Below are 27,901 nucleotides of genomic sequence, written 5' to 3' on the forward strand. Positions count from 1 at the left end.
TGCTGTAATGATGATAAGGTTTTTAGACATTACAAATATCATCTTCCCATTTAGCAAAGTAAAATTTAATCTTGAGTCCCTTATAGTGTTAAAAAAAAAAAACTTTAATGTTTACCATTTTGTATTTCTCTTGAGTCTTGTATTTAAATGCTAAATTTTCTATTCAGCTTTGGTCTTTTCATCAAGAATGCTTGATAGTTCTCTGTTTTATTAGAAATCTACTTTTTCCTTTGAAGGATTATAGTTAGTTTTGCTGGAAAGTTTATTCTTGATTAACTCCTTTGCCTTCAAGAATATTATATTTCAATTCAAGCCTCCGTTTCCTTAATATGAAAGCTGCTAAATCTTGTGTCATCATGACTGTGGCTCCCTGATCTTTGAATTCTTTCTTTCTAGCTGCTTAAATATTTTTTCTTTGACTTGGGAGCTCTGGAATTTGGCTATAATATTCCTGAGAGTGTTAATTTGGGAATCTCTCTTAGGAGGTGATTAATGGATTTTTTCAATTTCTATTTTACCCTCTTCTTTTAGGATATCAGGTTAGCTTTCCTTGATAATTTTTAAAAATTAATTTCTAGACTCTTTTTAAAAAATCATGGCTTTCACTTAGTTTAGTAGTCTTTAAATGATCTCTCCTTAATCTTTTTTCTAGGTCAGTTGTTTTTCTGATGAGCCATTTCATATTTTCTTCTATTTTTTTCTTTTCTTTTGACTTCGTTTTATTGTTTCTTGATGTTTCGTAGTTATTCCACATAACCAATTCTAATTTTTAAAGAATTATATTTTTTCTAGATTTCTACAGAATCTAGAGATTCTGTAACTTTTTCCATTTGATCTATTTTACTTTTTTAAAAAATTCTTTTTTCTTCAGTGAATTTTTGTAACTTCTTTTCCATTTGGCCAATTTTGCTTTTTAAGGTCTTATTTTCTTCAGTATTCTTCTTCTGTTTGGATCTTTCCTGTTATCATAATAGAGTTATACCTTCTTTCAAATAAGGATAAAAACTAATATGTGTGTGTGTGTGTGTGTGTGTGTGAGCCTTTATAGTTTACAAAGTACTATGTGTATGTTTCATTTGGTCCTCAAAACCACCTTATGAGGAAGGTACCCTTGGTTTTTATTAGTAGCAAGATTAGAACCCAGATTTTTCTAATTTGAAACCTATCATTCAAGGTGAACTTGACTTTGATTCCTGGCAAAATTTGAAAATGCATTAGTAAAGTGATGGTTGTCAGCATTTAGAAAAGGAAACGGTGATCTCTGTGAGCCAATGACTTGGCCAAAGGCATGAATGACACCCTTATTGAACTTCTAGGTGACACAAGTCTAGGGGGAATGGTCAATATTAAGATCTAAAAAGATTTTATAGCTACAAATGATGAGCCGAATCTAATAACATGAAACTCTGTAGGGATAAATGTGGTCTTCCTCTTAATTAAAAAAAATTATGAGCTGAACAACAGTTCAGATCAAAGAGACCTCTGGGGAGGTGAGGGGGGTTCTAAAGTGTCTGAGGTTGAATTTGAACTTGGGTCCTCCTGACTCCAGACCTATCTTTGTAATGTTCTTGAAAAAAGCCAATTTAGAATATTAGTAATCAGTGTTTAAAATTTAATGCTACTATTGTATGAGAAATTTTGTTAAAAATTGAAAAACATGAGTCTCTTGATGTGAAAATTATAGAATATTATCTAAGTATTTTAAGGAAAAGAGTAGAATGTTGAATCCTCAAAAGAGAGTAAGTAAAATTTAATTTGGAAAAATGCTTTGTGTTGCTTTTGTGAATGATATAACAGAGCTTTTTGGTAGTGGGATAGATCGGGCTTTGGCAAGTTGTTAGTCGGAGCTGGGGAGCTGTATAAGGCATTCAGGGAGCACGAGCATCTCTGGTGTGAGGGTTTGCTGTGTTCTTTTTGGCACTGCTCGTCCACTTTGAGCATATCTACCTTTTCATTCTACTCTCCCTTGAGACTCCAAGAAGCTGCAGCATGGGCAGCTGCCACAACCTGGCCCTCCCCAGTGAAACTGTTTTGGCTAAACCTGGATGAGGGAACCAACCGATCTCAAATGCACTGATGAATTGGGGGGGGAGGGGGGCGGTGTCTGCCCAAAGCGTGTGAAGACTTCCTCCAGAGCAATGGGCAGATTGTGCAGTTTGTCCCAACAAGCCACTACGGCAGTGGAAGCGGGCGTTGTGAAATACTTCGACTTTGGTCAGACATCAAAGACACCGAGGTCATCTCCTGCATCCGGGCCACCCATCACCAGCTGTCTTGACTTTAGTCCTGCCACTGGACTTTGTGCTCAGGACGAGGGAGGGAGGCTGAGGACGCTGCCCAGCTCTTCCTTGCTTAAATCCAAATTGTGCTTGAGTCAAGATTGCGCCCCAGGATGTATCGGTCCTCTTCACAAAAGAAGGATGAACAATAACAAGATCAATATAAATCAAATGGCAGCCAAAAATCTTGATCTCAGAATACACTGACTGTTCCACTTTTGTCTTTGTGGCTGTAACACTTAAATACGACGCCAGTGCATAGCATGGTGCCTGATACAGAGTACATGCTTAATAAATACTTATTGACAGACCTTGCCTTACATTTTGTAGGCATCTGCTCTGGAAAATTGCATTCCGTTCAGGCTTCTCAGACCCTGACGTGCCATTTCCCACCTCTATGACTTTGTACAAACGGTCCTGCATGGCTGGATTGTGCTACTTCCTCCCATCTGTCTCCTAGAATCTCTAATTTCCTTCGAGGCTTTTATTAGGCACTGCCTTTAGAAAACCTTTCCTGATTCCTTCATTTGTATATTCTTTCTCTTCTAGAATCACTTGAAATTTGCTTATTTATTTTGCTTTATGCTGTTTTTTATGTTGTTTTTCCTCAGTAAGATGTATACTCCTGGGGAGCAAAGGCTTGTTGTTTTTGTATTCCCAGCACCTAACAAAGTGTTCAGCATCCAGAGGTGATTAATGAATGCACCAACTGGAACTGATTTCCTTGTGACCCAACACCCCCTCCCCTTACAGCAGGTGGCCCATAACTATCGATCTTGTATACCTCTATCTCCCCTTTGTTAGTTAATGCTGCTGGGGGTGTTAGGTACGTGCCCTGGGGGAGACCGCATGGGCCAGCCCCACAACTGGGCTGGAAACTTATATAAGTAGCTTGCCCATCTAAGGAACAAAACAGAAGAGAGAGACGTGCTGGTCAGCTGATAACTCGAGGCCTCGTTTCCGCCTTATTTTACCCCGCCAGGCCACTTTAGCCCCGAGCTCAGATTCAGAGGACTTGCTTTTTCTCTATTACCTGCAGAGCAGTTTCACTCTCAGAACATCTTGTTCCTGCTCACAGTGCCTTGGCCCGTTTTCTAAATCCGTCTCTGCTCTCACCTTGTTCCCGAAGATTCAGTTAGGTTGTCATCATCATTCTTCCACTCCACTAAGCATTGACCCAGAATGGCCAAATGGTTTTTTTTCTTTACCAGTAACTAATGATGCCCTTCTTCAAGCTTTAAATCTCATAGGTAGCATAGTGGATAGAGTGCGCCAGTATTGGAGTCAGGAACAACTGAGTTCAAATCTAGCCTCTGACACTTACTGGCTGTGTGACCCCAGGCAAATCACTTAACCCTGCTTGCCTCAGTTTCCTCATCTGTCAAATGAGCTGGAGAAGGAAATGACAAACCACTCCAGTATCCTGTCAAGAGAATACCAAATGGAATAACAGAGTCTGATACAATTGAACAACAGGTTCTAAAAGGTCAACTTGCAGAAATAAGAAAAGCAGCAACAGAAAGTAAGTGAATTCAACTTCTTTAGGAGATAAAGATTTTGGAGAAGCTGTACGCGTAACATCTGGTAGATGAGGATTCTTTCAGTCCAGTCTTCCATATATTTCCATTTTCTTGTATCACCACTATTAATAAATCAATGAGCATTTATTAAATCTTTACAGTATGTTAAAGTGAGAGTACAAGGACAACAATAGAAACACTACCTGCCTTTAAGAAGCTTACAGGAAATTCTAACAGGAAAGACAACATAAATAGATATTTATATAACTATATGTACATATAGGCTGTTTTAGGAAGGAGTCAGGAGTATAGTAGAGCCAACTTCAATAGCTTGGGAAAAGCCAATTGTTAAGTTTTCAGTTGTTAAATTTTCACTGGAAATCAGAAAAAGTTACAAATCAGATCTTGATTTATTGTTTTGAAGCTTGTCTCAAGAGGTGAAGGAAAAAATGTTAATAATGCATATAAAACTTATAAGTATATGACATCTTTTTGAGAGCTGATTGTTAAATATTTGCCAGCATACCCCTAGGGGGAAATGTACTAGTAGCTATGGGTATAAGAAAAAGTTTTAGTGCTTGAATTGTCTTGAAAGCAGAGAAGTGAGGAAGGATTGTCTTTGAGGCATGGGGACACTGTCAGGGCAAAGGCAATAGGAGATGGAATGTCATATGTGGAACAGTGAGTAAACCATAGAAAATCAATGAGATTAATGAAGGCATTAAGAGGGATAGTTGAATGAACTAGGTATATTTAGCTTATGAATTAGAAGATTTAGGGAAGAGGCCATTATGTCTATTTTCTAGTGTCTGAAGAATTGTCATATGGACAAGGGAAATTATTTCTGATTGGCTCTAGAGGGCAATGTTATCAGCAATGGGTACAAAATTGCAAATGGTACATTTAGGCTTGATATAAGAGAAAGCTTTCTTAATATAAGAGCTACCCTAAGATAGAGTAAATGGTTTCAGCAAGTAGTGAATTCTCCTTGGATAGATAATTTTCAACATTCACTCTTGTAAAACCTTGTATTCCAAATTTTTTCTCTCCTTTCCCCCCATGCCCTCTCCTAGACAGCAAGTAATCCAACATGTTAAACATGTGCAATTCTTCTATACATATTTCCACAGTTAACTGCACAAAAACAATCAGATCAAAAAGGAAAAAAATGAGAAAAAATGCAGACAAACAACAACAAAAAGAGTGAAAATGCTATGTTGTGATCCACACTCAGTCCCCACAGTCGTCTCTCTGGATGCGAATGGCTCTCTTCATCACAAGACCATTGAAACTGGCCTGAATCATTTCATTGTTGAAAAGAGCCACATCCATCAGAATTGATCATTGTATAATATTGATGTTGCCATGCATAATGATTTCCTGGTTCTGCTCACTTCACTCAGCATCACTTCATGTAAGTCTCTCCAGGGCTCTCTAAAATTAACCTCCTGATCATTTCTTACAGAATAATAACATTCCATAACATTCATATACCATAACTTATCAACCATTCCCCAACTGATGGGCATCCTCTCAGTTTCTAGTTTTTTCTACTACAAAAAGGGCTGCCACAGACATTTTTGCACATGTGGTGGACATAATCTTTTAAGCAAAGTTTCAATGATCACTTGTTAGGTATGTTGTTAGAATTCTTGCAGTATGGGTCAATCTAGATGGCAAATAATGTCTCTTCCAACTCTAGAGTTCTGTGGAATCCCCAAAAGTCCCTCAATGACCAGATCCAATGATCTTGTGATGAAGAGAGCCATCTACACCCAGAGAGAGGACTGTGGGAACTGAGGTTGGATCACAACATCGAATTTTCATTCTTTTTGTTGTTTACTTTGCATTTTATTTTCTTTCTCATTTTTTTCCTTTTTGATCTGATTTTTCTTGTGCAGCAAGATTATTATATAAATGTGTATACATATATTTTGACATGTTTAAACTATTTTGGATTTCTTGCCATCTAAGGGAGGAGGTAGGGAGAAAGAGGGGAAATTTTGGAACACAAAGTTTTGTAGGGTCAATGTTGAAAAATTATCCATGCATATGTTTTGAAAATAAAAAGCTTTAATTAAAAAAAAAAGAGTTCTTCAGTGTTTGCAAGATCACATTAAAGCTAGATTTTTTAATGTAGTTTATGGAACGCTGTCTCAGTATTTCTTTTAATTCTATTATAAGTTCCCAGGACTAGTAGGTGATATCCACTTTCAATGTGGGTTCCTAGTCAGAAATGATATTTCCTTCATCTAGTCCCATATATCACTTTGTTCTTATCTCATGGTCTCCTGAGAGTTACAAGCACTTGCCCATAGCTCTCTAAGTATGTGTCAGAAACCAGAGACTGGAGTTCCTGTAGTAACTCTTGGCAGACAGAGCCTATGCTCATGCATGCCCGTATGAATTCCTATGAGTTGATAAGAGATAGCAGTGAGGGCAGTGAGAAAACTCCTACAGAAGCACACTAGAAGCAGACGTATCATTTCTTAGTCAATATGCTTGTTTTCCTACAACATTCCCCCTAGTATGTCCTTTGAATGAAAATTTTATTTTTTCTGCACTCTAATTTATCTTTTGAACACCAAAAACAATTTCCAAAAATTCAGTCAAAAAAAGATCTGAAAGCAATCTTTTGCTCTCTTTTAAATGCCATTGAAAAGGAGTGGCTCCTCTAACAAGGGCCCATCTTACCTGCCTGCCCTCAAGGAGCGTAGTATCACTGGAGTCATGTACATATACTTGAATTTCCACCAATGCCCACTTAGTGTTTTATAGTTATGCATTTAATAAATGTTGTGAAGAACAAAAAGGCAATATTTGTAAATGTCTGGCATACAGTAGGTACTATAGGATTGCTTATTTCCTTTCCTCTTCCCTTCAAAGACAAAAATGAAAAAAAAAGATCCTTCCTTGCAATGAAAATATTGTCTTTATTTTATTAGAAGTGGTGATGTTCAAAATCCTCAAAAGAGAGTTCCATCAGGACAAAGAGATCTAACTCAAGTTTCAATTGATCAAGGATGGACAGAAGCAGCTACACCCAAAGAAAGAACACTGGGGAATGAATGTAAATTGTTTGCATTTTTGTTTTTCTTCCTGGGTTATTTATACCTTCTGAATCCAATTCTCCCTGTGCAACAAGAGAACTGTTTGTTCTGCACACATATATTGTATCTAGGATATACTGTAACCTATTTAACATGTAAAGGACTGCTTGCCATCTGGGGGAAGGGGTGGAGGGAGGGAGGGGAAAAATCGGAACAGAAATGAATGCAAGGGATAATGTTGTAAAAAATTACCCTGGCATGGGTTCTATCAATAAAAAGTTATTTAAAAATAAAAAAAAATTGCTATATGATTAAAAAAGAGAGAGAGAGAGAGAGTTCTGTGAGGATTGGTGTGCTTTCTGCTGATACAGATGTCTAATCAAATGGTCTTTGTAACTTACTATGGCTGAAAAAATTCTTGACCTGGTAATGAGTGTAGGAGCAGAGAGATATTCAGATAAAAGTTACTATTTTAGGGTCCTGTACCATCGTATTTCTTCTTTTTTTGACACTGGGCAAATATTAGATTTTTCTTTTTAGTTCTTCCATGGAGGATCTGAAGGATACTCTTTCTTATTACTTCCATGTGTAAGCAATGAGTCTTATTCCTGGTTTTCCATGTGACCAAAAATATGAGAAAGTGGAGGGGCTTTGCAGGGGCAGGGGGAGAGTCCAATCCAAGGAATATCTGTATCCAGCAATATATGATTCAGGCTTCCTTAAAAACGCTGAACCCACTCTTCTGTGTACTTCTTGGGACAAAAAAAAATTACTATGAATTTCACAAGCCACAAATACGAGCATTTCCATAAGCAAATATTTATATTATATAGGAAACTGTCAACTTCTCTTATGTACCATTTTAAAGATGTAAATTAAATGTAGCATAATAATAACAAAATTGCCCTCCTTGCCTTCATCCCTTACTGAATTTCTCTCTGCTATCTTCTAGGTATTTTTAAATGTTTCATCAAAGCTTTTTTCCTTCTCTTCTTCCCTCCCTCCCTCTCTTCCTTCCAATTCCTTTCCTTTTTTGTATCATTCTTATTACCTACTGATGATTCATCTATCAGATAGAAGCTTTCCTTTGCAACCCACAAATATAGTCAAGCAAAACAAATTAGTACCTGAGTTTACATGAGTTACGTCTGTAAATGTCATTCTTTCTCTCAAGTCTATTACCCCTCTGCTCAGAGGTAAGTTGATGTGTTACCACCCAGTCTACCACAATCATCTTTGGGTGATTGTGCATTAATTAAGGTTCTGAAGTGTTCAAAATTGTTTTTCTTTATGTTACCATGATCATCATGTAAACTGTCTTCTGGGTTCTGATCATGTCATTCTGTATCAGTTCTTACAAGTTTTCATATGTTTTTCTCTATTTGTTCTTTTCTTAATTTCTTATGGTACAATAATATTTTATTGTGTATATATACATATATATATGTATACACACACACACACATATGCCATGTTCAGTTCTTTCTCAGCTGTTGGACTTAATTTTGTTTCTAGTTTTTTTGTTATAACAAAAAGAGCTGCTGTATATGTATGTATATAGATCCTTTCATTCTTCCTCTAAGTACCCATGAGCTCCATGAGATACAGAGTGATTTGGGTGATTTCAGGTTCTTCCCTCTACCAGGAGTGCATTTATGTTTGTATCCCAGTCAAGTTCCTCAACAATTGCAAGCCATCTTCATCTAAGAATTTACTGTGGGGAGGCATCTGGGTCAATCTGATGGGTTTATACCTCAAACCTTTTTTTAAGATGCTTGGCTGCTTTAACTTGCATTTCTCCTTCATCGGAAAGGATGCCTTACACCTAATTAATGTCTCAATTTTGGATTTATCTCTTTTGTTTATATTTTGCCCATGCATATATAGCTAGGAAGCTTGTAGTTGTGAGTGGTTTTCTACTAAATATTGATTGATTAAATTATAAATATGAAAAAATATAAATTATAAATATGAAAAACTTCACAGTGGAGAGCAGAATGCTAGATGAGAAGTAGAGAGTCAATGATAGTAATATAATATAATATATAATATAATATAATAGCTATCATTACATAATGCTTTAAGGTAGGAAAAATCCTTTACATTATGTTCTCTTATTTAATTCTCACAATCACTCTGTGAAATAGGAGCTGTTGTTATTCCCATTTTGCAGGTGAAAATACTGAGGCTGAGGGTGGTTATGTGGCTTGCCCAGAATAATACAGTGGATAAGTGCCCAAGGGAGGATTTGAACTCCTCTTTTCCTAACTCCTAGTCTATGTGCTATGCTACTTGGCTAAATCAGCCCCACCTCGTCCATTTCTTTCACAGTCTGGCCTCAACCTGCTTGTTGAAGTGGACTTTATATTACTTTTCTTTGTATACTTTCCATTCTAACCAAACGAGCCTGTTTCCCCAAAGCCAGCATTTATATCTTGTATCTGTGCCTTCATACAGGCTGCCCATCACATCTAGAATGCATTCCTCCCTAACTTCTGCCACTTAGAACCCCTAGCTCCCATGAAGGCTCAGCTTATGTGTCACCTCCTACAGGAAGCCTTTCTTGACTTCCCCTAGTCATTAGAGTTCTTCTGGTTGCCATATAAGTTTTGTTGCTATTGTTCAGTTGTTTAAATCATAGCCAACTCTTCCTGAGTCCATTTGAGATTATCTTGGCAACGAATTATATATATAAATATGTGTCATATTTATTTAGTTATATTTATAATATTTAGATTATTTATACACAAATATACTACACTTAAATGTAATATATAAGCATGTTGTATATATATATTTATAAATATAACCAAGATACATATATATATTTTTGTGTATATGCCACATATACCCATACATAGTTCTTACATATTTATACACACACAGAGTATTTATCTATCTATACACGCACATAGTACTTTATTTGTTTATATCTTGTATCCTCCTGGTAAAATATAAACTCCTTGAAAGCAGGAGCTGTTCTTCATTTGGTTTTGTACCCCTAGAGTCTAATACAGTGTTCTGCATGTAGTAGGTGCTTAATAAGTGCTCACCAGGTTGGATCTGATGCTGAAATGACTGCTCTTGACCCTGTTTTCCCCTCCCTGGCAGGTATGTGCGGGAGAAGACAAAGACGGGGGTGGACATGCGTGTCGGCGTCCACACGGGCACTGTGCTGGGGGGAGTGCTGGGCCAGAAGCGATGGCAGTATGACGTGTGGTCCACAGATGTCACTGTTGCCAACAAGATGGAAGCCGGCGGCATCCCCGGGTGAGTGGTCAGGGTCAGGGAAGGGGGCTGGAAAGACTGACCCTTTCCCCGGAAGGAAGCTCTGCTGCCAGCCCACTTCTGTGTCTGCAGGGCAGACCCCTACTTCCCTCCTCTTGGGGTTTCTCTTTATAAATGAATATAATATCATGGAACAGCAGAGCTGGACCAGACCTGAAAGATCATTTGATGCAACCTCTGCCTCTATTAAGGAGATTCAGAGAAATTCCCCTGCCAAGGAAGTGACTTGCTCAGTTGGTGACAGGGGGAAATTTTGAGATCATCCATAGTTTAGAAAGGAGGAAACTTAGTGGAAGGACCTGCCTAAAGTCATACAGATAGTAAGTGGCTGAGCTGGGTCTTGTCCCTCAATCTTATGGCTCCAAATCCGATGCTTTTTTCCTATTGTATCTCACTGCCTCAATAACCCTTTAATATCCCTTGAGAGAAATAGTTGTATTTTAATATGGAATCAGGAATTCATACTGGATATTTATTAAGTTTTCAATGTGAGCATTTACTCCCCAAAAACGGACAAATCAGAGGTTGATTTATTGTTTTGTCAATTGTCTGGACTTAAGAATGTCTTGACTTTTTCCATTACTAAGAAAGTAATGGGAAAAAAAAGTTTTATAATGTAAATTAAAAGTGGCCTGAGTACATGTTGTTTTTGTTTTTATTTTTTTGAGAAATGATTATTGAACATTTACTGGACCACAGTTGTATGCAATTGCTAAAAAGCCTTTAAGAGCTAAAAGAATGAATCTCAAGCAGAAACATTTTAGGGCCTGATCATTTTGAAAATGAATATACTCTCTCTAAATTAGATTATATTTCTAAGTTCCAGATTTGGTGAGGAATTTCAGGATTTACATGTCAAATATTTTAGTCTAAAACTTTTATACAGGCCTTTATGCACATTGAGCTGTTTCAGATTCATCCTAAGTATGAAAAGTGTAAAAAGTAATGCAAATATTAACATCACCATTTTACAAACAGGAAAACTGAGGCTCAATGAGGATATATAACTTACCCACAGTCTCACAGCTAATGAGAGGCAGAGACGAATCTAGAACTCAGGTCTCCTAACTCTAAGTCTGGCCCTCTTCCTAACACTCCATGCTGCTTTTCAGAGAACTGAGAATAATATAACAGATCTAGCTCTAGAATTGGAAGGAACTCTAGAGGTTCTCCAGTCTATTTGGTTCTCTTTACATATGAATCTCAGGAAATTAAGTCACTCCCGGGGTTACATAGGTAATATCAGAGGTGACATTTCAACCCAAATCCTTTGACTCCAGAGCCAATATGGGAGAAATAAGTCACCTTGGTCTGTTTTATTTTAGGCTGCACTCCTTAGAGGAATAGCTAGGTCTTTGGTAGTATGGCAGAAGCTTCATTCATTCATTTGTTTGTTTTTCATTATATTTATTTTGCAGCTTATATAATTTTTTTGTTTTCTTCTTCTCAATTACATATAAGAAAGTTGTTTTAAAGATTCATTTTAAAAAATGTAGTTCCAAATTCCCTTTCCTTTGTTGCCATATCCACCTTGAGAAGAGAAGCAACTTAATTAGATTATACATGTGAAGCATCATTATATTTTATTTCCATATAAGCCATATTGTAAAAGAAACAGAGAGAAAGAGAGTGAGAGATCAAGAAAATTAAAAAATATATATGCTTGGATCTTCTCCTCCATCAGTTCTTTTTCTGGATGTGGAGGGCATTTCCCATCGTGAATTCCTTGGAGTTTTCTTGGATCACTGTATTGCTAAGAAAAGCTAAGTTAATCATAACTGATCATCACATAATCCTGCTGTTAACGTATCCAATACTCTCCTGGTTTTGCTCACTTCATTCAGCATCAATTCCTGTAAGTCTTTCGAGATTTTTGAAACCTTCCCGCTCATCATTTCTTATAACATAATAGCATTCTGTCACAATCACATACCACAATATGATCAGTATTTCCTCAATTGACGGGTATCTTCTTGATTCTCAATTTTTGCCACCACAAAAAGAGCTGCTGCTAATATTTTTTTCACACATGGGTCTTTTTCCTTTTGATGCCAGAAATTTTAGAATTTGGCACTAGAGTCACCGTAGAAACTACAGTACTCACTCATTCCCCATCCCTCTAGGCGTGTACACATCTCACAGAGCACCATGGACTGCTTGAAGGGTGAGTTTGAAGTGGAGCCAGGTGATGGAGGCAGCCGCTGTGACTACCTAGATGAAAAAGGCATTGTCACCTACCTCATCTGTTCCCCTAAACCTGTGTCTCCAGATCAGCAGCAAACCCCTAATGGTATCAATGGCACAGTGAGTACCCTGCTTTTCTTACTTCACCCCTGAGCCTACCTGGTCACTAACAGCTCCTTCAACAGAGGGAAAGAGGATGGACACAACCTAAACATTCCAGCCCAGGAGATGAAGCTGTGTTTTGTGGTCACGTCTTTCCACCTGGAAGTGGTGCATTATGGGAGTCACGAGTGGGCAACCCTGTCTTTGAAATTCAAATGTTTCTGAAAATTTGAATGTAAATCCTATACAGGGAGATTTGTTAATTAAAGAAAAGCCATAATTTTTCTGTCAAAGAGAACATCCTTATGTAAATTATACACGTTTTACATCAGGTTGCTTAAAATGAAATAAATATGTAACATGGGACTTTTACAGAAAGAGAAGGAATAGAATTTGAAAAATCAGAAAAAATGAGATGCTGGTTTGCGAAAGCAGACCATGAGTTTGAAGAAACATCAGGTCATCCACTCTATTTTTCGCTAGAATTATGACATCCCTATTTCCAGTAAGAACTCAGGGTTTTAAATTCAGAATTCAGTTAGTTGAGTATGATTTGTAAATGAAAGAAATAAAAATATAGATTTCCATAAAAGCAGAGACATATTTCAATGTTAGCATTTTTATCTTGAACATACTAAATCTCCTGGTATGCAGAGGAGTTTGAACATGATTCCCAACTGAAGACAGACAGAGAGACAAAAAAAGAGACCAGCAGAGACAGACACAGAGACAGATATAGAGAAAGAGAGACAGAGAGAGACACAGATTCAGAGAGAGACAGAGAGACAGAGACAGAGACAGAGACAGAGAGAGAGAGAGAGAGAGAGAGAGAGAGAGAGAGAGAGAGAGAGAGAGAGAGAGAGATTCAAAGATTTAGACAGAGAGAGACAAAGAGATAAAGACAAAGACATAGTTGGGACTGGAACTGGAGGAGGGCTGGCTTTTAAAAACAAAGACAGTTGGAGACTAAGATATGGGTAGCCACAAGGCAACTTATAGTTTAACTTAATTACCAGAAAATCACAAAATGTTAAGGTTAGACCCCTACCTGAAAAAAATCCCCCCAAGTAGGGATCACCTAGTCTTCCCGTGAAGAATGCTCATGAGGGGAGCCAACCATCTTCCAGAGCAGCCCCTTTCCTTTCTAGGTTACCACTCATTGTTGGGGAGTTTTCGCCATATATTGAATTAGGTAGGACAGCTGCTGTTGTGACTGAGATGTGTATTGTGGATGAGTGCTTAACCTAGAGTTTGGAAGGCCTAGCTTCAAATCCCATCTTGGAGGCTTATTAACCCTGTGATCTTGTCGCTTCATCTCTCTGGGTCTTGGGTTCTTTATCTTTAAAATAAGGGGATTGAATTCAATGCTTGTGAGTTTCTATCCAGTTCTAAATCTGTGAACACTAGGGTCTTTGGAGAATTAAAAATGAGGATCACTCAGAGGGCAATGGACAGGCCTAGGGTGGGTATGAGCAGGCTCCAGTATGCCATCAACAAGGAATTAGGAAAAGTTGTCACCAAAGAAATACCTGAGCAGAAAAGAAGATGGCTGGCCACGTGTTAGAGCCAGACCCAACTGACAGAGAACTTATGGGAGTGCCTGCATGAGTTAATGGGCAGGCAAGGATGGGTTGTAGTCTGTCCTGTTAGAGAGAAAATCCATACTGATGAGATAACAGACCCATTGGGAAACACAGATGAGCAATCAAGCTTTGAAAGGACTGATTTGCTCAAGATCACAGCACAAAGCCATCTGAAGAAAGTACCATATGATTGATATAGATGATAAGTTGTTCTTTAGATCAGGAAGAAAACTACATTTCTGACTGGGGATCATAGAGAGGATTCATGAAGAAGCTGCCCATAAATCATGGTTTTGGGATAGAACGTAGGGAAGACTTTTCCTGTGGAGGGAAGACCCATGGAGAACTTACAGAGGAGCTCTCTGTAAGATATGATCAGAGGATGTTCAGGGTAATTTAAGTTTAGAGAAATGTATAGAGGTAAGACTGAAAATCATTCCATCAATAAGCATTTATTAAGTGCCTGCTGTGTGCCAGGCACTGTGCTAGGCACTAAGGATACAAACACAAAGAATGACAAGGGCTATTTTTCGTTAGATATAAGCAGATAGAAATCCAGGCTATCAGCAAGCTTACTTTAAAAAAAAGCCTCCAGATCATTAATAATTACAGAAATGCAAATGAAAACAATTCCACCTTAAACCTCTCAAATATATTTAAAAAACAGAAGAAGGAAAATGATAAATTTTGGAGCAGCTAGAAGAAAACAGGCAGATTAATGCACTAATAATTCATCTGTGAATTGGTCCAACCACTCTGGCCATCAATTTGGAATTTTGTCCCCAACTAAACTGAAAAAACCTTTTCACTGAGAGATATCACTTCTAAGTTTATATCCCAAAGGAATCAAAGAAAGAAGAAAAGAACATATATGTACAAAAATACTTACAGTAGATATTTTTTTAGTAGCAAAGAAGTGGAAATTGAGAGGGTGCCTCCCAATTGGAGAATGGCTTAACAAGTTATAGTATAAAAACATGAGAAAATACTGTTGTTCTATAAGAGGCATTGATGGGAATGGTTATAGGAAAGCCTTGTGTGATGCAAAGAGAAGTGGGCAGAACCAGGAGAATAATTTAGACCACAAGAACAACAGCTTTGAAAGGTTTAACAACTGTAAAACTATAATTTCAGAGGATAAGTAATGAAGCATACTACCAACTGTTTGATAGAGATATGACAGACTCAGATTGCAGAATAAGACATACATTTACAGACACAAGGTGGGAATCTGGTTGACTAGACTGTGTCTATTTTTTGTAGAGGTTTGGTTTTTCTCTTTTTTCGGTTTGGGGAAGGAAAGGGAGAGGGCTGTTCATGACAACAAATCACAAAATTTGAAATGGTTTTTTAAAAAGAAATTTCTTAGGTCATTTGGTAGAAGAGAGCTCGAAAGGAAGGCTGGCTCCCTCTCGTCCACATTCTGTAAGGTTTATTCTGTAAGGTGTAGATAAGGGTGCCTACACATCTAAGAAAATTTGGGCAAAAATACCAGGGAACTCAAAATACTAGCGTGGATGAATCCATCGTAAATCCTGGGTGCAGTAACCCCAAACAAGAATGCTTTGGGTGGCTACAGGACTTGGGAGAAACCAAAGTCCTGTATAGCCATTTCCAGGATTCTAGACAGTTATTGGGATCAGGAGACATTCTGATTTAATCACAGAAAGTTGGATCTAAACAGCATAATAATTTCCCCAAGCAATATAATAAATCCTTTTCCTTACAAAATCAGGAGGAGAGGGAATCTAGAGATAGAATTGACAAAGAAAAAGAAATGCAAGAAAAGGTTTATTAAAATATGTTTAGACAAAGACAAAGCAAGCCAGAAAAACAAAAAAATTTGAAAACATTATGTTAAATTTATTATATACTTTAAAAAAAGCAAGGTGAACATAATAGAGATTCACAGTTTCATGTACACCCCTCTTTCTGTTCTCTTGTGTATATGGAAATGCTTAGCTGATGTTTGTTAAGTTCAGAATTTTTTGAATGACTTACAAAACCCAAATACAAAGAATGAAATAATCCCTATTTTCAAAGAGCTCACATCCCAACGAGACAATATCATATCTAAATGTATGCAGAATAAATATAAAGGAAATATATGTGAATGAAAACAGTTAAATACAAGTAAGTTAGGGAGGGAAGACAATAGCAGTTGGGAGAATCAGGAAATGTGTCATGTAGATGGAGATGTTTGAACTGCATGGTGAAGGAAGCAGGGGAAAGGGTAAACAATTCAGGGATTGAGCCTGGCCAGTGTGAGTGCAGAGATGAGAGATGGGGTCATCCATATGCGGCTGTTAGTAAAAGATCTGTGAGTGAGATTGTCAAGAACCAGAGTATGGAAGGAGATGGAATAGAGATATGTCAAAAATTCTTAAAAATATTTTAAATTGGGACAGTTAGATGGCACAGGGGACAGAGCCCTGGCCCTGGAGTCAGGAGGACCTGAGTTCAAATGTGGTCACAGACACTCCATACTACCTAGCTGTGTGACCCTGGGCAAGTCAATCCCAATTGCTTCTCAGAAAAAAAGGGGGGGAGAAATATTTTTAAGTTTCTGATTTGGGAAATATAAAAAGGACATTTTTGACCCAGGGCTACTGTGAGATAACCTACTTCCCATTATTCTCACCCAAGTCAAGGAAGTGAATAAAGTCAGGCTAACAATTATAATTCAGTTCCATAGCACTTCAAAGCTTTTAAAGTGTTCCCCTCAATCACTCCATGACTGGTTAGGACAGGTGCTATTATTCCCATTTTGCAGTTCAGAGAAGTTATGTGACTTGCTCAAAGCGCCACAGCTGGGACGCACGCACCCCGATTCCTGGCCCAGTACCCTGCCCTAGGACCCCCCCCCCAAACTCCGCCTGTGGCCCCTGACTGACGCTCTCTCTCATTTCCAGGCCACAAAGGTGGGGCTCTCGCAGCCCAGCTCCCCCATCCTGATCAACACCAAGGAGCCCAAGGAGCCCAACGGGAACGTCACTGCCTCCTCCCCAAGTCCCGAGGAAACGGAGGACCTGGACACCCAGGTGGGTGCGGAGGGTCTGACCCTGGCAGACTGGGTGGGCAAGAGCACTGGCGCATCCCGGGCAGTGCCAGAGAGGGGTCACGGAGGCTTGGAGACCTTCAGGCTGGGAGGCTTCATCGGGGCGTCCCCACGACAGCTCCCCAGGGGCTCCTCCAGCCTCCCGACTTCCGTAGCTTCATTGTTGTTCAGTCTGACCTCTGCGGCCCATTTGGGGTTTTCTTGGCAGAGATCCTGGCGCGGTTTGTCATTTCCTTCTCCAGACCATTTTACAGGTGAGGAAGCTGAGGCAGACAGGGTTCAGTGACTTGCCCAGGGTCTGGGTCTGAGCTAGTGTCTGAGGCCGGGTTTGAGCTCAGGAGGCCGAGTCTCCCTGACTCCAGGTCTGACACTGTGCGCTTATGGCGCCACCTAGCTGCCGGATCCCACAGCTGGTAGCAGGACAGCTCTAATTGAGGAAGTTCTTCCTTACACAGAGCCAGAATGTGTAACTCCTTTGCAACTTCCACCTTTTAGAGACCCGGGTTCTAGTCCTGGCCCTGATAATTTTGATTTAGGGTAAATCACAACTTTCCTGGCCTGCTTTCTCATTTTTTAAATGCCAGACAGTTCGATTCAGTTGGGGGAATCTGGGAAGAACTAAGTCATTATTAATTGAAATGCACATACTGGTGGTGATTTCATCTGTCACAGGCCTAAAAACATTGTCCCAGGTGTCCCTTATAACACATGCTTTAATCTGGCACTAGGGGATTTATTTTGCTTGACTATACATTTTTATTAGAAGAATTTAGTTAAGGAAAGAAAGTAAATTTTTGCTAATTTAAAAAATTAAATATACATGTACATAGTTATATAAGTATGTGTATTTATGTATGTGTGTGTATACACATACACACACCCATGTGGACACATTTGCCAACATGTGCATACGTGTGTGTATATATATACATCTATGTATATGTTATGCATGTATTCATATATGGATATCTTCATGTCCGTGAGAAGCCACACACATGTGTGTATATATACTCATGTGTGTAGATATGTACATTCATACAGATGTATATGTATTTATACACATGCGCCCATGCACACACACACACACACACACACACACGCACACCTACACAGCTTATATAGTTAATTTAAATGAACCAAAAATCTACTTTTCCTCTCCTGATTCCCTCCATGGCAAAATGAGGGGAAATTAAACTCTTCTAAGAAATATGCAAAACAAAAAACAAAAATCTACAAGCACCAAGTGTCTTAAAGTATGTGTTATAAGGCAACACATGGAACAATGACTGTGTTTAGGTCCATGATAGATGAGATACCTCTCTTTTCCACACGTATATTCCACACACATGTACATGTTCCGGCACTGACAGCAAGGCTGAAGGTTTGCCACCACTATCTGGGTGCAGGAGTTGGATTGTAAGTTTGTAGGACTTCAAATTTAGAGCTGAAAGAGAATCAAAAGGTCATCTGACCCAGGACTTATTCCCCTCTCCCCTTATTGAGATAGTCCATTTAGATTTTAACATAAATTACTATTGATATCTTTTGCTTTTATTTTATTTTTCTTTCCTAATCTATGTCTCCCTGTCCCTGGAAGCATAGCCACTATTATAACAAAGGATAAAAAGGAAGGAAAATAGTTTTGCTGAACTAACCAGTACGTTTTTTAAAAAACCTGACAATATACACAGTGTCCTTTCCCAAAGACCTTCCACATTTGCAAAAAAACTGGAGGAGGCAACACGGATGGGAAAACTTTCTCTGCGTGTGAAAATGGATGCCTGATTCTGCATCCACAGTCCATAGCCATTGTTGATTGACAGGTAGAAGGCCACGCCCTCGGGCCCCTCAGGTTTCCATTTTCATATATTCTGTCCTTTTCCGCTGGGCTGCAGGTGGTCAATCCCTCATTCCCCAACCCTCGCCGGCGCTTGCGCCTTCACGATTTGGCTGAGAGAGTTGTGGATGCCTCTGAGGATGAACATGAGCTCAATCAACTGCTCAATGAGGCTCTGCTGGAGAGGGAGTCAGCTCAGGTGTAAGTAATGGGTCCCTCTCATTCCCCACACCTGTCCCCCCTTCCCTGGCTGGCTAGTGAGGGAGTGGGAAGAATTATGAGCGCCTTGGAGAGCCTTTGACTGTGTTTCTAGTTAGCTTAGAGGACGTAGAATTGACTGTATCCCTCCTTCATTTACTCATGTAACAGGTGTTTATTAAGCTCCTACCAAATATCGGGCTGCACTGGGAATATAAGCACAAAAGTAATCAAGTCTTTACCTCAAATAAATTACACTCTATTGGGGTAAAACAGCACATACGTAGCTATGGAAATGTGAAAGATAAACCAAAGAAATGAACAAATGGAGATGGGAGTTGGGGAGGTGGAAATCAAGAAAGGCCTCCTTTAGGAAGTGGTACCTGAGCTGAGTCAAGAATCAAAGATGGAGAGGAAGAGGAGGAGGAGGAGGAGGAAAAGAAAGAGGAGGAGAAGAAGAAGGAAGAGGAGGAGGGAAAGGAGGAGAAGGAGAGGGAGAAGGAGGAAAGAAAAGAGGAAGAGGAGGAAGAAGGAAAGGAGGGGGAGGAGGAGGAAGGAAAGGAAGAGGAAGAGGAGGAAGGAAAGGAGGGGGAGGAAGAAGAAGGAAAGGAGGGGGAGGAGGAGGAAAGAAAGGAAGAGAAGGAGGAGGAGGAAGCTTTCAAAGATAATTCACTGGGCCTCATTTCCCTCCCACAGGGTAAAGAAAAGAAACACCTTCCTTCTCTCCATGAGGTTTATGGACCCTGAGATGGAAACGCGCTACTCGGTGGAGAAGGAGAAGCAGAGTGGGGCTGCCTTCAGCTGCTCCTGTGTTGTGCTCCTTTGCACATCCTTGGTGGTGATCCTGATTGATCCTTGGTGAGGGACCCGGCTAGGATAGATGACCGAAGGGAGATGTGGCTTTTGTTTGGGTCTAAATAAGGGAAAGCAGCAGCTAGATGGCTTTGGGGCAGAGCATTTGTGAAGAAAGGTTTGAAGCCTGTCTCAGATACTTGCTAGCTGTGTGACACTGGGCATGTCACCAAGCCTCGCAGCCTCAATTTCCCCACCTGTAAAATGAGGACAATAACAGCGCTTACCTCACAGGGTCGGTGGGAGGACTGAGTAAGATAACATATGCAAAATGTTTTGCCAACCTTAAAGCACTCTGCCAATGCTGTTATCCTCATTAAGTGAGGATGGGAGTAAATTCCAGTTTTGCCCTTCTCACACTGCAACATTAAGGGAGGTCCAACAGTGAGGTAGAGTTGGGGACTCAGAACACGGGAGAACAGGCCTCGGCTCTCCCCCAGATTTTAGTGAACTTGAATGGTGTCGGGGAGGACTAGGGCTTCTGCTCCATAATCCTTCCCCCTGCCTCTGCCTTCCTCGACACCATTACACTCAGTCAGGATAGGGGAATATTCCCCTGAATAGGGGAAGCTGAGTAGAAAGAGATCCAAGGTAATTAATGGGGCTCCAAAATTGTCTGATCACTGAGGCAGAGCTCCAGGACAACAGCCCTTTCTTAATGAGTCCGTGATCCCCTCTAATGAAGTGAACCTCAGATCTTGCTCACAATCCGAGATCTCCCTGGTCCCCAGGACCTTGTTTTTATAGAGTTCGGTACCTAGACACTGGAGAGACAAAGCAAAATACCAATTCCCAATGCCTGACAGATCTTGTTTTGAGGGTCCACAATGGCACATCAGCAAGGGCCTCACAGGTTGGCAAAGCACGGGATCTCTCCACTGATTAGTCCATCATAGGAGGGCTCTGCTCCTCTCCTGGTGAGACAAGAAAGGATGGTAGGAACAGTGCAGAGATACCCCAAACAAACTGGGAGACTTTCCATACCATGGCACTCATGCTAGGCTGACGTGGAATTTGAGCAAAACAACATTCTTGGGATCACGCAAGTAGCTTCATAACTGGTAAGCAAGCAGTGAATGTTGAATTAGTTTTTGAGGTCTATTATGAGAGCCTGTCTTATCTAGTTATTGCTATATGATTTTTGCAAAATATCAAACTGATTAATACTGATTGGAATGGAATAGAGGTCCTAATGAATCATATTTCACACTAGGAAAGACCCAGAGGAGTCTGGGACAAGATGGCAGTGGTCTAGGAGCTACATAACCCAAACATAACCTTTGCTATCAAAGCCTAAAGTATCATTTCCTTTCTCTGAGCACTTGTCCCGACTCTGGATTCGAGACTCTATGAGCTTTCTTACCTTATTTTCTCTCCTTCAGGCTAATGACAAATTACATGACCTTTGTGGTTGGAGAGGTTCTGCTGCTGATTCTGACAATCTGCTCGATGGCTGCCATCTTCCCCCGGGTGAGGAGCCACGTGGTTTGCTTAGATGAGAGAGAAGCTGGGGGGCGAAGTTGGGTGAAGCAGACTGTGGGAGAAATGGGGGACCATGTGGTCATTGGACTTTGTTGAGACGAAAGCGGGCATGGAGATAGGGTTCAGAGCTGAAAGAAACCTTGGAGATCATCTTGTCCATTTGCTTCCTTTTCCCAGTGCAGAAATTGCAACCCAGAGTTTTCAGACTAAGTAATTAAAGGGTCAGTAGGTTGTTAAAGCTGAAAAGAGTATTAAGACTTTTGGGACACGGGGTGTCAGCATCTTGGGTCTTTGTAACAACATGTGGCCAAGCCTTTCTACAACTTCTTTGTGCTTTCTACAACTTCTTTCACAACATATTTCAGTTAAAATGAGCAATGAGAGACTACGTGGGATAGTTGATAGAAATATTCAGTCATTTTCAGTTGTGTCTGACTCTTTGTGGCTCCATTTGGGGTTTTCTTGGCAAAAATACTAGGCGGTTTGGCATTTTTTCTGGCTTATTTTGCAGATGAGGAAATTAAGGCAAGAGGGTTATTTTCTGGGATAATGCAGCTAGTCAGCATCTGGGGCCAGATTTGAACCCAGGAAGCCAGGCTCAGCACTCTGTTCACCTAAGGCTCAGCACTCTGTTCACCTAACTGCCCTACAGAGTAAGAAGAGAATAAATCCCTTATGACCACTGGGCAGACAGTGATTACTCTTGCCCTCAGAAGGTGATTGCAGGGTGCTGTACTGGCTAGGCTGGGAGGCTTCTCGAGGAACTGATGTGGGAATAAAAAGCATATTTGAAGAATTTGTAACTCAACACTTGTGATAGTTGCAAGGACTTTTTTTTCTCTTCTGTTCTCCAACAATTGAGTCCCACTCATGAATCCTAACCAAAGGAAGGTTGAGCCATTCAGTGATTGTTTATACTAAGAGTGTAGATAGATGGCTGTCTTTGTTAAATAACCTCCACTTTTGTGGGATCAGAGACTTAGCTAGCTGTGATCTCAGAGGCTGAGTAGTTTAGGACTTTCCTTTCCCAAATGAGGTACCTGAGGCCCAGAGGGATAAATAATTTGCCTGAGATTGTAAAATAAGTGGTAGAAAATTCAGGTCCCCAGACACCAAATCCAGCATCCTCATTCAGGCATTCAGTAGCACATCCCAGCCATCGATATTGGCTGACTGAGGTCAGTGTAATACACCACAAATCCATGCTGTCCCCCATTTCTAGACTCACTTTTGTTTCTCCTTAGCGGTAACATAAGTAAGGCGTTTCTTGGCAGCTTATGAGCCACTCCATTAGGTTACTAATGGTTGTTTCTGAATTGACTTAGTGGCTTGGAAATACAAGGCCAAAGCCTGAGGAAGCGCCAATACCCATCAGAGAAAATCTCTACTCCCTTGAGACAGTCCAGCATTCACACCAATGAATAAGCTCTTCACCCATTTTTCCCTAGAAGAGAAAGGCCAAAGAAATGCCTGGAACTGGTTTTAATCTACAGTGTCAGCGTATAGGCTTATAAACAATCTGCCAGAGGCATAGAATTTTATAAGCCTAAATATCTATAGACTTGCCTTTATGCTCTCTCCTTCCTACCTTGCATCCCCACCCTGCCCTTCTAGAAATATCTTTTCCTTGATTTGTCCAGCACTAATTATCCCACCACACTCTTGCCTTTTGTACTCTTAAGATGGCTCTTCTGGAATGAGAGCAGAGTCAACCAGGCAGCTGGATCCTTAGTATCAATGAAGGAGCAGGCTGGTTTGATGAGCAGTGACTGCTTTGCCTGACATTGTCCGGTATTTTTTCTTTCTAGATTATTTTCCTGTATGTGCAGTGTTGCTGACAACACTCTCAGGATAGGGCTGTAGCAGTATTTCAGGGAAGTTCACAATTGTGTCTTTAGAAGTCAAGAATCCTTGCTCATCTCTCCCAAAATTCTGTTCCCTTACAGCGGTTCCCAAAGAAACTCGTGGCCTTTTCTACCTGGATTGACCGGACCCGTTGGGCCAGGAATACTTGGGCCATGTCCGCCATCTTCATTCTCATCTTGGCCAATGTTGTGGATATGGTGAGTTCCTTAATTCTCTGACTCCTGTCCTGTCCCTACTTCCTTAGCAGAATTAGTTTATCCTTTTGTTTTATGTGGTTAGAGTAGACCACACGTTCTACCAAGTACCAGCCAATCCTCTTACTTAATTAGAAATGGGTTTATTGTAAATTATAGGCCAAGAGCTGGAAGAGACCTTTGTAAGTCTGCAAAGTACTTGGTGCTTGTCTGGGAAGAGCTGATGCCTTCACAGACTACTTGGGTGTGGGGAAGGTTATCTTAATATAATAGAGCTGGATTCAACTCACCCAGAAATCCCAGCAGGAGTGGTCACTTCAGGAGAGTGTAAAAGACCTCAGTGGACATAGAGAGAGCTGAGCCCAGGCATTTTTCTGTATTGATGCCCTTTTTTAGATGAAATGGTGTTGCCAGGAAAATATTCATGCAGGCTAAGGTTGATTGTACCTAGGTATAATCAATGAGTGAAAACCTAAAGGCAATTAAGTGAGATAAATGTTACTCACTGTTTTTCCTATTTCTTTCTAGCAACAACACCATTAGTGAAAGATAATTTCAGAAGCCTGGCTTTTGAAATAATCTTTCACTAATGATTCAGAAAACATGATAACAGTTCAGAAAAAAAAAAAAACATATCTACGACTATTCATTTATTAATTTTTTTCCTCTAGTAGTGCTTCCTACCACCTCCAGGATCAAATATAAGATCCTGTGTTAGGCACTCAAAGCCCTTCCCTCTATTGGTTATTCCCATTTTGTTCTGTATAGAGCTTGTTCTTTCAAGCCCTTGGGTTGTTTGTTTGCATCAGACTGTGCGTTCCTTCAGAGCCTTGCCAATGTTCAGCATATTGCCTGGCTCACAGCAAGTGCTTAATAAATCTCTATCAAATAATTAATTGATTTTAAAAGATTTAAAATCATCAAAGATTTCATTTTATTTGAACCTGAAAAATGGGATTGTACAAGAACAGTCGCTCTTCTTTGTTGTTGCTGAGACAATCTGACTTTTTCTGATCCCATTTGGGGTTTCCTTGGCAAAGAGACTGGAGGGGTCTGCCATTTTCTTTTCTCTGGGTCAGATTGGGGAAACTGAGGCAGGCAGGGTTACGTGTCCCACAGCCAGCGTGCATCTGAGGCCAGATTTGAATTCTGAAGAGGAGTCTTCCTGACCAACTAGCTCTGTGCGCTTCCCTTACGACCCTTTCTCTGACTCCTGGGAGTAATGATGCGATTACTCAGAGGACCTCAGAGGTGGCTGCTGGTCCCATGGCACCCATCTCCCCGGATGCCCAGGAACAGCAGCTACGCTAGTTCTCCCCCACTCCCTTCATCCTGCCCCTCTCACCTCCTCCTCTGCTCCCCATTTAGCTCAGCTGCTTGCAGAACTACACGGGAATCGCCAATGGGACGACGGTGACCATCATGGCAGGGGGCTGCGTCGACAATCCCAAATACTACAGCTACGTGGCCGTGCTGGCGCTCATTGCCGCCATCATGCTGGTGCAGGTCAGCCATATGGTGAAGCTCACGCTCATGCTGCTGGTCACGGCAGCCGTGGGGGTCATCAACATCTACGCCTGGCGTCCCATCTTCGACGCCTATGACCGAAAACGCTTCCAGGAGCATGAGTAAGTGGGGCAGTGCCCGCTCCTGAGAAAGTCTCCACAGCTTGCCCAGCCCCACCGAGTCCCCCTTCTCTGGCCATGTATCCACCCCTCACACCTTCTGTTTCCCCTCCCCTAGCATGACCATTTCAGGCTGTTCACCTGCTCCCGTTGCCCACCTTTGCCCTAGCGCTGAGGCTTAGAGCAACTAACTACTGCCGGTGGGGGACAGACCCCGTTCTCGTCCTGGGCCCAGACAAAGCCAGTGAGTTAGTTTTAGCCCATAGGAGAGTCAGGGACTGGTTCTCTGCCCCCTTGCCCCGTCCTACTTTCTAATGCTTTACTCTTTTTTACTACTACAGAAGTGACAGGGCCGAGCTGGGATCACCTGGGGAATGGAAGGAAGAGAGTAGGAATCCAATCCAACCCTGTAACCAGTATTTGACTTCAGATAGGCCCCATTCATACTTAAATCAAGCTGTCTTCAGAAAGCAAGGAAAAGTCCTAGGGAAAGGGGGCCCTCCTTTGTCTTACCTGCATTTTGAGATCTCCCTTTATGTCTGTCCTGAACTTGGGCTCCTTTTTCTCCCTTGGGGGAAGAGACGAGGACTCCTGGCTTCCAAGCTAGTTTCCTGGTTTCAAAGTGACCATAAGCTAACAAACAAAAAATTGTAACAGAGAATTGTAAAGGTCCAAAGAAACTGAAGCTATCATAGCAAATACAAATTTATTGTTAGGTGTTTAATATCCCAAGATAATTCTCCTCTATGATAGAGAGGAATTATAATCTATAAATTTACCCCATGTGTGCTGGTAAATGTTTAACAAATGGTTCCACCACCTTCCCAAATTGTACTTTTAACAAACTTTTAAGTTTAATCTGCAAACTTTTACATTTAACTTACATTACTAACCTGCACCACTTTCTTAAGTCTAAATAATCAACAAAACAATAAATCCAAACCTGATTTGAAACATTTGACAAATTTTCTAAGTGAAAAAGCTACTGAAAATATAATAATCAAGATCTGTTTTGAGCTGACTCCAGACACCCCTGCCTGTGTCATTTCTCAGCTACAGTCACTTTAAAAACAAAAATGCTATTCTGGCTACATTGTGGCTATTAATATGCTCCTTTGTCTAAGACCTTCTTTATTTCTGGATCAGGGAAAATCAACTAAATAAAGGAGCATTGTGTCCTTTCTTTACTTCTCCTCAAAGGAGTTATACAGGGCTTGTTCTTTCAAGGTCCTTCTCAAAAGCTTTCAGGCTAGAAATCAAACTATAAGGCTGGGGTTGAGCTGGGAGAGAGTGGAAAGGAGGAACTTCAGATGTTCAAAGAGAAGACTAGCTACTAAGGAGAGTTCAGGTAGGGGCTGATCCAGGAAGTCAGGAGATACCCTAAAGAAGAGAGTGGAGGGAGAGTGGAAAATGCCAGGATATAGAGAATAGGATGGGAGTGATTGATATTCTGATCTACCTGCTTGGTTCTGGGACTTAGATAGGAAGTGACTGAACTATGTCTGTCCTATTAGCTTCTCACCCCTGGTCATTACAGAGAAGATGCAGGTGTTTACCACTATCAATGGCACTGATGGGTAAGAATCATTGCTTTCTTCTTCCTTTTCACCCTCATTTCCACTTTGTCCTTTCATTTTTGTAAACTTGTCATATTGTTTTTGTGGGAGTGGAGGCTATAATATATCAAGAAGCTGCAGTCTCAACCTTTGAGGGATGAACATGGGAGAGCAATGTGGGCAGATAAAGGGATTATAGACCCAGGTGAGACCTTGTTAGTGGGTCTTAGCCTTGTTCTGTTAGGTTATGGAGAACTTACAGAAGGGGACAGATATGAAGAGTGATGTTGATGTGTTGGTTGGGTGAAGAGGGTTATTTTTAAGAGAAGAAAGGAAAATGAAGGAAGGATGGAAAAAAGTAAGAATTAGAGAGACGAGAAAGTGAAGAAGAGAGAGAGAAAAGGATGAAAATGTTATAAGAAAGAAAAAATGAGAGAAAAAATAATTTAAGAGAATGAAGGAGAAATGAGAGAGAAAAGAGAATGAGAAAAGTAGGGAAAGAAAAGAGAATGAGAAGAGAGAAAAAGATGAGAATGAAAGACAAGAAGAGAATAAGAAAAAGGGAAAAATGAGATAAAGAATGAAAAAGAAGATGAGAGTAAAATGAGAGATAAGGGAAAGGGAAGAGAGAATAAAAGAAAAGAATGAGAAGGAAAAGAGAGATGGAAAGGTAAAGGATGAAAAGAGGAAAAAAGAAAGGAATTAGAAAAAAGAGAAAATGAAAAATAGAGATTAACAAGGAAGAGAAAGGAAAGAAAAGGAAAAGAGGAAGAAGCAAAGAAAATATTAAAGAAAAAGAGGACAGGAAGAACAGAAGAAGAGAGTGAATAAGGAAAAGAAAGAAAGAGGAAGAATGGAGCAAGTTATTAGAGAATAGTGATATCTTACTGCTTACTAGGGTCCCCCTAAAATCTGGCTGATTGAAGGTAAATTGAGAAAGAGGTTGATAGCGGGAGATGCTGACTACAAGACATAGTGACAGAATTCAGTACAAGATGCATTTATTGTGTTCTTGTGTCCGAACCACTGCACTCTTCCTGTAATTAGAACTGGTTTATCAAATAGTCACTTATATCGATGTACTCTGCAGTGGCTGATCATAGGGTGGAGGTAGGGTGAGGAGTTACTCATAGCCAGAAGATTAACATTCAGCTGGCAGATGAGGAAGGTCTTTGAAAGTCCAGGAGGATTTGGGTCTCAATATGGAGGCTGTTGAGAAGCTTGGAG

General features: G+C 40.3%; 1 protein-coding gene across 3 annotated transcripts in view; it reads left to right on the forward strand.

The window, feature by feature from the left end:
• Positions 1-27,901, forward strand: part of ADCY3 (adenylate cyclase 3) — a 113,658-nt gene that overhangs the window by 74,451 nt on the left and 11,306 nt on the right. For 2 of the 3 annotated variants that reach the window (XM_051976369.1, XM_051976370.1), the window contains exons 7-15: positions 9,961-10,119; positions 12,261-12,441; positions 16,919-17,047; positions 18,960-19,102; positions 19,796-19,957; positions 21,334-21,421; positions 23,380-23,496; positions 24,862-25,121; positions 26,633-26,695. In XM_051976369.1, the coding sequence (XP_051832329.1) occupies positions 9,961-10,119; positions 12,261-12,441; positions 16,919-17,047; positions 18,960-19,102; positions 19,796-19,957; positions 21,334-21,421; positions 23,380-23,496; positions 24,862-25,121; positions 26,633-26,695 (1,302 nt within the window). The remainder of the gene's footprint in view (positions 1-9,960; positions 10,120-12,260; positions 12,442-16,918; positions 17,048-18,959; positions 19,103-19,795; positions 19,958-21,333; positions 21,422-23,379; positions 23,497-24,861; positions 25,122-26,632; positions 26,696-27,901) is intronic. The other variant, XM_051976371.1, reaches the window with a different exon arrangement.

The sequence above is a fragment of the Antechinus flavipes genome, chromosome 2 (assembly GCF_016432865.1).
Source record: "Antechinus flavipes isolate AdamAnt ecotype Samford, QLD, Australia chromosome 2, AdamAnt_v2, whole genome shotgun sequence".
Classification (NCBI taxonomy): domain Eukaryota; kingdom Metazoa; phylum Chordata; class Mammalia; order Dasyuromorphia; family Dasyuridae; genus Antechinus; species Antechinus flavipes.